Below are 11,284 nucleotides of genomic sequence, written 5' to 3'. Positions count from 1 at the left end.
CCTGGATCAATCAATTCCCTACACAACCTCAACAACAAATGGTTTACTAGGCTCCTCAACCTCCATAAGGGGGAAATTAGGGGCCCTATTTTCATCTTTCCAATAATACATTTTTCCTGATGTTCCAAGAGAAAGTCAATGTGACTACACAGTCCAAATCTTATGATACTCTTGAGTTAAATTCCTCCTCTAAGGACTCAAGCACCCCAACATCTTCCATTGGACCTCTCACACTAGATAAGCCTGTGGATCTAGTTTATCACCCACCTAAGGGAATCATTCGCAAGTCACACATAATCCATTTAGAAGGGTTGCCCAACTCTACAATATTGTCGAGTATTAGCCTAGGCTCCTTGTGCGATGTATTCCTTAAAGGTTTTTATAGAGTTTCCCTTAGCAGCACAAAGCCTTTCTAACTATGATCGAGGGAGGTGGATCGCTCAGAATGTTCTCTCATCACTTTTAATGTTGACACTCCTCACTATAGACTTTCCCACCAGATTTCCTTTCAGATCAATGTGTAAATCTTTCATAAGAATATTCATCGCACTTTGGTGGACAAAGGCTCTTCTACCTGTGTTATGTCAACATCATGATGGAAAACTATTAGTTCTCTAACACTCACTAAGTCTACTACCACTCTTCAAGTATTGTATGGGCACCATTTTGTACTTTAGGGGGTTCTTCCTAAGTTTTCCATTGAGCTAGGGGGAAAGACTACCTACCTTGATGTTGAAGTCATCAACACTCCCTTGGACTATAATCTATTCCTTGGCCATTTTTGGTTTTATGCTCTGTGTATGTTATGTTCTTGGTATTTTGTGTTATTTTATTTCCTCATGAAGGTAAGATAGTCATAATCGATCAGTTGGACTATTGTGTGCCGTCGACCCAACTTATCGCTACGAGGAATTCTTTCCCACTTGTTCGAGATAACCATGGGGTTTATGAGAGTGTTGGTGCAGGATTATTTAAGACCTCATCCCTTATTGGTGTCTTTCCTTTACCCCTACCTGGAATTCCCTCTTTCTCTACCACTACTCCTATGCACATAGCCTCTTTTGTCACCTATGGACCCCATATGTTTCCTGACCCTTGGGAGGTGTCTCCTCCTATATATATATAGATCTACATGGTAAGCATACCCTTCCTTTAGTGGAATAGATTTCCTCTTTGGTAGTCCCATCAATACCTCTCAATGTTGGTCAAAATCTCCATCCCAATATGGAATACGACCAGGATCCTTTGCCCACACGAGTCGTCCTTCTACTTATTCCATACAACTCCCTTGAAGACGAGTCTTTTTCTCGAAAATTCATATTGGAAGTAATGGATTCACATATTCATCATGCTACGGATATTATGCCTTTTCATGCCTCTAGTATTCCCGAATTGGAAAAGTTAGAGATTGGAAAACAAAATCTTGAATCGACCAAAGGGGCATCTCCTTGGAACAAAATCTTGAATCGACCCAAGGGGCATCTCCTTGGTCCTCCTTAGAAGTGCCACCCATGGACCAAGCCAAGTCTTGGGCTTCTAATTTTGAACTTACAATTGAATTTTCCAACTGATATCCACCCGTTGACCAGCATCTTGTACCCCATTTACATCTATATCGTCCTTGTCAAGGAGTTGCACTAGCTCACGAGGCCACTCGCCTTGCATGTCCTAGGGTAATTCTTCATAATGATATGGTTCTAGATGTTCCCTGACATCATCAACCTTTAGAAATATGGTAGTTCAATGTTCTATGGAATGGCCCCATCATGGTGCACCATATGGTACCTCCACTCCTCCATGAGTTCATGTATGGAAATCCTTGGCCTGTGCCCGGTAGTGGGCATACCTTAACATGACATTAGAATAAGTTTCACTTGTACATTTTGTACATAGGAGTGTGTGTGATTCTTTCATCTCATTTTCATTTGATGTGTGATGCGAGCTCTTTTCTAGTACATCATATATGCCAAAAATAAAAAAAAATTACAAAACTCAAAAAACAAAAAATATATGGTCAGGTGTTTACCTCCTCCATGTTTTCTCTCTTTCATTATGTGATTTAACGATGGTTATAGTCTTTTTAGATAGTTTTTACAGGACCAGGTGGCATATTTATTGTGACATCCATTGGACCTTAGGTGTATTTTTTTTATCACCAAAAATTGGTCATCTAACCATATCTAACTAGATGGATCGAAATACACCATGTAAGACCAATTTTACCATAGTAAAATTGCTTTCACCGTAAGAAATTACTGGATAAACCACATTTATTGAGTTATTTCTAGTTAAACCCATGAGGAATAATTAAATAAATCATTATTTATTTAATTTTCCTCTAGGAATAATTAACTACTAATATTCCTTGTCATATTTGACCCAATCACGAGAAATAATTAGATAATCATTATTTATGTTATTTTTCTCTAGGAATAAATAATTAATTATGATTATTTAGTTATTATTCCATGTTAAATTTGACTAAATCACCTACGAATACTTAAACAAATCATTATTTGTTTATTATTCCTTAACCACATTCCTTGAGATGATAAATAAATCATTTATTTGTTTATTATTTCTAAATAAAAGTATTTAACCAATTTAAATACTTTTTTCCCTTCAACCAAATATAATGAAATATTCCAAATAGTTAATTTTAGATTTTGGTTAATAATATTATATTATTTTCCATTATTCGAGAATAACCCAATATTTTGTTATAAATTGGAGGGTTTTACATCCACTCTTCACTATGGATCATTTTAATTGTTGCACTCATTATTGTAGCTCTGATTATTATCAATGTTGCTTTCCATTTACTTTTTCTATTTGAGTTCCATTGAGCTCAAACATTTTTTGTTGGGTTTACACATTGTAGAGAGGAGAGACTCTACAGAGCTGAAGACATTGAGGATAGCCAAGAACCCATCCCTCAGAGGGGGATTGGTAACATCATTCGTTCACTTCATAGGTGTCACATAATAAAATCTATTCTTTATATATGGTTTTCATTGGGTTATTGGATTTATTTACGCTTAATTCCTTATTTCATTTTGTTGTTTAACTATTTTTGTTGCATAGATCAGGACTTTGGTAGGTTTTGTTTCTATCGTTTGCTGCAGATCCACATTGTTTTACAACCATTTTTACTGTTAAGCTTGTTTTTCATCCGCAGTCTAAAGTGGTTTCTTTTCGTACACTCTCAATAATAACCTAATATTTTGTTATAAAATGAAATGTTTTCTATTCATTCTTCACTTTCGATTATTTCATTATTGCACTCACTGTTGTAGCTCTGATTATTATCTTTTTTCTTGCTAAGTAAGTTTAATCTATTATATACAAAAAAGAGAACAATTACATCCTTGGAGAACAAAGAGCCATCAAGCCTGTGAGTTAGGTCGTTTGTTCATGACAGATTCAGAAACAGAGAGATTGAACCTTACTTCCCGCGCAGGGGAGACAGAGTGATGCACATATCTGACACTAGACATTCCCTGTGAAGGGTATACAGACACAAGTAGCATCGCCACATCAGACACTAGACAATAGAAATGGTACAAAAAACATGAAGAAAGATTGACAGACAGAACCATAGATAACCTTTCCTCCTTTTCACTGGGCATCCAAAAATGGTGAGAGCTGGAACCTGGATTAATCATCGGGCTTCTCCTCTATGATCCTACACCAACCCATTTCCGGTTCCTGCATGTCCGGCTGAGCATGGGCCTTCGACATGAAGGTGATGGCGCTGGCTGGCTGGGGCTGCTCCTGATGCATTTCCGAGGTGGGTTTTGGAGAACTGGGATTATGGACTTCCTCATAATGTGGAATTGGAGTGCTGGAATCTCCCTTGTTCTGAGCTTCCTCGATGAAGAGAACAGAGACATGAGCCATTATTCGAGGGCGCGTGAGAGAGCAGTTGAACGAGAAAGTGGTTGAACCAAATGAAGACGAATTGGCAGAGTCTAGAGAATTTGGGTCCAGGTAGTGGCTAGGGGTCAAAATGTGCTCTATTCCCCGATGATGAGAAGAAATCCCCAGGGAACCCGACTCAGCAGGGGGCCGTGAAGGGGTGCCTCTTCTAGATCCTCTGTGACTCAGCATACGCTGGTGGGGTCTCGTCATCGCGTAATGACAAACTCGAACAGCAGTAAAAAAAGTCTCCAAAAGTGGAGCTACCTTGACCTGTATTGACACCACATGGGTTGTTTCTTGTCTCTGTGAGGGAATTACTCCGCCAGAGCGTAGTCTTAGGCTCAATTCGAAACCAGCCCCTGACGTCAGACCATCCCCAGACCCATTCTTTCTCACAGCTCTGGATCTTTCCGAACAGAATGAAGCATAGACTCAGATTACTGGCAGTGAGGTCATTTAAAGCGCAGGTGCCATTCCCTCGATCCTCACCCGCCATTACTATGGAAATCAAGTTCGCTGCAGGCCGAAATCCTTCTGAGCAGGCGTAAGTGGTCAGTGTTTTAATGCCAAGCCCGAACAGATGAGCTCCCATGGTGTTAATCACCTTCGCATTAATGTCTTCCCACTTGAAGTTGTGTCCGACGAGCATGCTGGACAGGTGCTAGCCATGCTCCGCCTTCCTCCGTCCCATCGTGGTTATTGCTCTACAGATCACCCGCATCCGGGGGTGTAGCTTCTTCTTGAACCAACTGATTGCATTCCTGTATTTTATCATTGTTTGGAATTATGTTTAATGATCCTGTGAGAAAGGCGTGATTGCTTTCTACCCCCACATTGGCTAGGATGTCGGCGACTTTGTTGCCATCCCTCTTAACGTGACTGAAGATTATTGCTCTGTTGTTAAGAAGCTCAAGTTCTATAGCTTCTAATCTGGCCTCCAGTCTCCAACTCGTTGCTATCTTGCTTGCATGAGAGCCATTGAGGAGTTGTTTGACCATATTGATAAGGAGCAGAGAGTCTCCCTCTACCTCCAGAGGATAGTAGTTGTGTGTTATTGCTAAGAGGAGACCTTGCCATAAGCCTTCCATTTCCGCCGAGTTGTTGGTGTCCCAACCAATATTTCCAAAGTAAATCCGTTGAGACTTTCCTGCATGATTCCTGAATATTCCACCATAGCCTGCCTTCCCAGGGTTGCCCTTTGAGGCACCATCAAAATTGAGCTTGAATGTGTGCTCTGGAGGAGCTGTCCAAGAATCTTTGTGTGAATTGAAGGTTCTAGGGGCATTGTTAAGAGAAACATTAGGGAGTTGCATATTCCAATTTTCCCAAATGGCTCTCTCATTGTCGAGTGAGGGAAGGTCCTCCTTTGTCCAGGTATGTATCAGTAGTGTTTCTTTGAGGTTTGTGCAGAATCTGCTCCATATATTCTCTAAAGAAGAGCTTTGATCTTTAAATATACGTTTGTTCCTTTCTTTCCAAATTCCCCAAACTAGCAAACCTGGAATTATTTTCCACATATGGTTAAGAATTCCACTCTTGAATGGTTTCTTTTGCCATAGACGCAGAGTATTTATGATGTCCTCTGCCACTTTACATGTTTTCTAACATCTGAAGCTTACCTTCTCCCATAACTGATTGGTTATAGCGCAGGAGTCAAACAAATGCTGAAGGGTTTCCTCCTGGGCTCTACAATTGACACACATCGAGGGACCATGATAATTCCTTTTCCTTAGCCTATCCCATGTTAGGATTTTTTGATGTCCCACCAGCCAAAGAAAAAGAGATACTTTCAGCCAGATGCCAGAATCCCAAATTTTTCCCCATAGGAGATCGAGGGGAGACAGATTGGAGTTGATTAATTTGTAAGCTTCGGAAGTTGTGAAGGTTCCTTTTGGCCTATATCCCCATCTTAGAATGTCTTTGTCTGTTGAATGTTGTATGCGTCGATTTTGGAGCTCCCTTTCCAGACTCTCCCTGAAGGGGCGATCTGTATTCCTTATTATCCTATCACTTTGAATCCATTGCCTCTATCCTTGCTCATTCTCTTGGGTCTAGTGTTGTCTAACTGTTTGCTGCTGTTGCTCCTCCCTAATGTAAGATGGAAGAGGGTGGAGAGTGCTACTGAGCTTTGGCATTTGATTCCAGGCGTCAGTCCAGAAGCGTGCTGTTTCGCCATTTCTTACTTCCCAAAAGTTGTGGTGTTGTATCAACATGTAATGTTGCTTGGCCGCATTCCATATGAGGGAGCCTTTTGCATTGGGAATAAGTCTTATAAGCTCCTTTTGTGGTCTGGATTTGCGTATTTGGCTGTCTAGATTGAGGCCCAAGGTTTATCAGTGTTGGAGAGCCACTGCCACCAGAGTTTGGCACACATTATTGCATTACTTTGATTGGGATCTCGCAATCCAATGCCTCCCTTTTCTTTTGGCATACAAACAGTTGTCCAGTTTACCAGGGCCCATTTATGATTGGTAGCTGTGCTCCCCCATAGGAAGTTGCGTTGAAGATCCTTTATTCTTTTTATAACCCATTTGGGCACTGCAAGAATTGAAAACAGATAGATCGGCATAGCCTGAAGCACAGCCTTTATGAGCACCACCCGGCTAGCAATGTTAAGAGTTCGATGCATCCACAGATTTAGACGCGAATCCAGCTTCTCAATTAAGGTGCGCCAGGTGGAATGTTTGATGGCTGAGTCTATGAGGGGGGCTCCAAGATATTTTTAGGGGAGAGAGTCAATGGGGAAACCCAGAATGCGAGCTATTACCCGCTGCACCACAGGAGCTGTGTGAAAGAAGTAGATATGAGATTTGGCATTGTTAACATTGGTGCCCGAGGCTTCAGTGAAGTCATTGAGAAGAGATTTGAAGAGGGAGGCTTCCTGAACCGAAGGGTATCCAAATAGCATATTATCATCAACAAATTGCTGATGGGTTATGGCTGGGGTACCATGGATGGAAAGGCCTTTGAGCTGATGGGAGGCAAGAGCAGATTTAATATGCCTTCCTAGTCCTTCAGCCATTAAAACAAAGAGGAATGGGGAAAGAGGATCGCCTTGCTGAATTCCTCTGGAGGGACTGAAGGGTTTTGAGGGATGCCATTTACAAGTATGGAGAAGGAGGAAGATATGAGACTCATAATCCACCGCACCCACATGGGTGAGAAACCATAAGCATTTAACATTTTTTTCATATAAGTCCAACTTAGTTTATCAAATGCTTTTGAGAGATCGAGCTTCAGTAGCATACCTGCCTATTTGTGATGCTTGAGGGTATGGATAACTTCATGCGTGAGGATGATTCCATCGAGGATCTGCCGCCCTTCTACATAGCTGGACTATTCCGGTGATATTAATAGAGGCAGAAGAGGTTTTAGCCTGTTTGCAACGACTTTGGATATAACTTTATAAATAACGTTGCATAGTGCTATTGGGCGGAATTTGTTCGGTGTGTTAGATATCTCCTCCTTTTGGATGAGCGCGATGAAGGTTGCATTGAGGGCAGGTAAGAGCCAGTGCAGTGCTCTGGATTCCTCCACAACTTGCCAAACCTCATCTTTTAACATCTCCTAGAACTTGTGATAGAAGGTGGTTGAAAAACCATCAGGTCCCGGGGCTTTGCCCTCTTTGAGCTGGTGCATGGCTATGTCCACCTCCTGAGGTAGAATGGGGCGAAGGAGGAGCTCATTATGTTGCTCAGTGATAATTTTTGGAATCTTTCAAATGATTTTTTCGATGGCTGGATTTCTGTTTGCCTTAGGCTCACTGAGCACCTGTTGGAAATGTTGAAGAAATTCCTCCTCAATTTCTTCATGCTTTTCCACTCTTGTCCCTTCCTGATTCTGAATGAAGGAAATGTTGTTGTGCATTCGTCTTTGGACAGTAGTTCTATGGAAGAATTTAGTGTTCCTTTCCCCCTCTTTTAACCATCTTATCCTGGATTTTTGCCTCCATAGAATTTCCTCCTGCTTTCTCCTCTCCTCCAATTGAGTATTTATGCGTTGCTCCTGTTCTAAGGTCCAGTTGGTGTGTCCCTTGTCTATGATTTGTTGCTGAAGATCTGCCATTTCCTTGTTTAGAATTTGTTGTTCCTTGAAGATGTTTCCAAATGTCTCTTGGTTCCATTTCTTAATTTGGATTTTTAGATATTTGAGTTTCTGTTGAAATTGGAACATTTTAGATCCTTCCGGTGGGCAGAAGTTACTCCACGCTGTTTTGACGAAGTCCTTGAAAGCAGGATGTGTGAGCCAACACTCTTCAAAGCGAAAGGGTCGCTTGATAGTGTTGCCTGGCCTTTGCCATTAGAGAGATATGGGCCAATGGTCAGATCCTGAGTAAGGGAGAATGGCGGTTGCTATATCCCCACCTAGATGAACCGAATTATCGGAGATGAGGAATCTATCTAACTTTGAGGCGATTTGATACTTTCCTGATCCAGCCTGTATTATATTGTGGGAGGCATGAAAGTCCTGGAGAGCGATCATCTATGGGTTCCATACTATAGCTAATCCTCCTGATGCTCCTTCTGCGTCTACTGCTACTGATTGGCATCCTGGCCAAGCTCTGGAGAGGATGCTTCCTAGCGTATTGCTATTGCATTTAGTTTCTTGAAGAAAACACATTTGTGGTTTCTCCATCTTTATCATGTTTTTTAGAGTTCTGAGTTTCCCTGGGCTATTGAGCCCCCTTAAATTCCATGATGTGAGTTTCATGATTCACTATTGATGAAGGGTTTGTAGTACTTCGTCAATTTTGCATACCTGCCTGAATCCACCAAGATCTTTCCTACTTCAATTGTTCGCTGGAGATCTGTTCTTCTTCCTCTCTTTTTGAAATCTCTTGGGGGGAGGCTTCCATCCCAGGTACTGCTTGGTTGGATGCCTAGTTGCTTCTGCTGATATACCTTCGATAGAACTATTTCCAGCTTGTTGAGTTGCAATTCTGGGATTTGATCATAGCTTTTCTTTTTGCATGCTTGCTCGAGCTCTAGTAAGTCCAGCCCTTCCATGTCGAAATTTTCGGGATCTTCGTCCATGATTTCCGGTTGAATTTTCTCTCCAGTTGTTTCTGCGAGGGAAATGAGATGGTTCAAGGTTCCATCTACTTCCATTTCAATCTCTTTTCCTGTACTGTCATTTTGGTTATCCATGAGGGGGGCCTTTTTGTCCTTTGGGTTACTAGAAACTGGGGTAGAGCTGGAAGGATTGTTGATGTCGGGGGTGGATAGCAGTGTCGCATTTGGCTTTGAGCTTGAGGGTTGTTATTCTGAGGTATGAGCCAGAATCTGAAAACTATTACTCGTGGGAGGAGTGGAAGCAGAGTTTTGATGTAGTTTCTTCCTAGGTGCAGGCTTTTTGTGAGCTCGTTTTCGGTTATAAACTTTGGTAAAGCCTTCTTGGGCTGACTTATCAGAGGGGTCAGAGGGGCTGGATGTAGGGGCTATGACATTTAGCGGACAATCCCTAAAAATATGCCCATGAGCATGGCACTTGCGACATCTAAACGGAACATGTTCATAATCTAGAGGTTGGATCCATTCATAGTCGTCATGAGAGAAACTTACCGTATCAGGTAGCACCTTGTCTAGTCGTATGAAGACGCAGATGCAGGCGTATGAAGTGTATCTTCGTAGCTTTGTTTCTTCTGCTGCTTTTATGTATTCCCCCAGTCCGCTTCCAATTTTCTTGAGTATTCCTTCATTCCAATATTCTTCGGGAAGTGAGTACATTCTGATCCAGACAGGGGCCCAGGTGAGGTCTTCCTTGTCCAGATTGAATCTTGCTATCCATTCTCTCAGGTACAAGCCTGCTGAGTTAAAGAAGTATGGGCCTTGGGTTAGGATTCTGAACTTGTCTTCTAAGCAAAAAAAGATAACAGTAAAAAAACCCTTCGGTCCCAGCTGCAGAGTGATGTCGCCTTTGGGTTTCCATTTTGCCGAGATCCAATCGTGCAAAGCTTTTTCGGTTGGCCACATTCCTATGAACTTTCCTATGAGTGCATGTTCTGTCATGTACTTTATTCTCTCATTGATTATCTGACTGGGCAGTTCTATCCTGGGTCTTTCCTCTGCTATCGACTTGCAGGTTTTTGAAGTAACCTTGATTTGTTCCTCTAGCTTGTCTTTTCCTTCTGGGTTTGCATCCTTCTTGTCAGTCGGTATTGCTTTATCTTTCAACTTGTTCTGTTGCAATGACATCTCGGTATTCCTGTCTGCGCGGATCGACCCAAATATTAGGGATCCCGTGTGCTCTGGCGACGCATTTTTTGACTGAGGGGAGGGCTTCGAGGCCCCCCCTGTGGAGGTTCCATGTGCGTCGTCTTTATTCCTGAGGCTCGTTGTCAGGCGCTGGACGTCAGACCCTCTCAGGCTGCAGAGCCGTCCTTGTGTGCTATGGCGCTGGTTGTCTGTCGGAAACCCTAGTTGCAGAGCCGCGCTTAAAAGGTAGTGGGCTTGGCCCGATTTAGACTAACTACTCGCACGACGAGCTACAACCTTGCTCAGGATCGAACACAAGACCGGTCCTCATGACGAGGCCGACTTTACCACTACGCCGCCTCCACGACCTTTAGATCTGATTATTATCGCTGTCGCTTTCCATTTCCTTTTATCCTTGGGACGATATGCACCATCATGTGTACTTCATCACACATTTGCAAACCTAGAATTTTTCCCCTATCTTACTCATGATGATTGATGATATATTTAATACTAGGCCCCTCGTTATCTTCTCATCGACGATGACCTTTATTGCGGTGTTGATTATATCCTTCGTCGTTGTATCACTCATCATTATGGCTAGGACCTTACATCATTTTTAAGGACTTAAGTAAGGGGGCATATCTCTTAGAGGATTTTGAAGGCCAACATCTTCCTAATCATCACAATGCACTCTACCTCAAGATATTTTACGCATATCATATCCCATTGAGTTGCATGTATTTATTTTTGTCATGCATTTAGGTAGGTTGCATCATCTAATTTGTTGTCTTTTGCAACTTTCATATGGATCCATCATCCACACTGTATAGCGGTTATGCCGATGGTGCGAGTCGCTTCTCTAGGAACCTAGGCTCGGCAACATGGGCCATTTTCACCCCCTTGCATACATTAGTCCATTCTAATGATGTGTGCATTGGATCTTCCACCAATAACGAGGCTAAATATGATATAGTGATAGGTTTGTTAGTCGATGTCCTTGCTCATCACATCCTTCATCTTCATGTTCGTTTAGATTCCTTGTTGCTTTTCATGCAATTGAATGGTGTGTATCATGTGCATAACCAATTTATGTTTAGAAAATATCTACGAGTTAAGTTGTTGGTATGTGAATTTGAAGCCATTACTTTCAATCATGTTCCTAGAAC

The 11,284-nt window shown here is 42.0% G+C and overlaps 1 protein-coding gene across 1 annotated transcript; it reads right to left on the bottom strand.

The window, feature by feature from the left end:
- Window positions 1–9,179: 9,179 nt before the first annotated feature.
- Window positions 9,180–10,115, bottom strand: LOC149177532 (uncharacterized). The gene has a single exon (XM_089421783.1). The coding sequence runs from the start codon at window positions 10,113–10,115 to the stop codon at window positions 9,180–9,182; it is 936 nt and encodes a 311-aa protein (XP_089277909.1).
- Between the last annotated feature and the right edge of the window lie 1,169 nt (window positions 10,116–11,284).

The sequence above is a fragment of the Pinus tabuliformis genome, chromosome 4_1, assembly GCF_031772625.1.
Source record: "Pinus tabuliformis cultivar Carrire ecotype Pingquan chromosome 4_1, CPIR1, whole genome shotgun sequence".
In the NCBI taxonomy this organism is placed as follows: Eukaryota; Viridiplantae; Streptophyta; class Pinopsida; order Pinales; family Pinaceae; genus Pinus; species Pinus tabuliformis.
The sequence above is the reverse complement of the archived record's forward strand: the minus strand, read 5'-3'. Positions and strand labels throughout refer to the sequence as shown.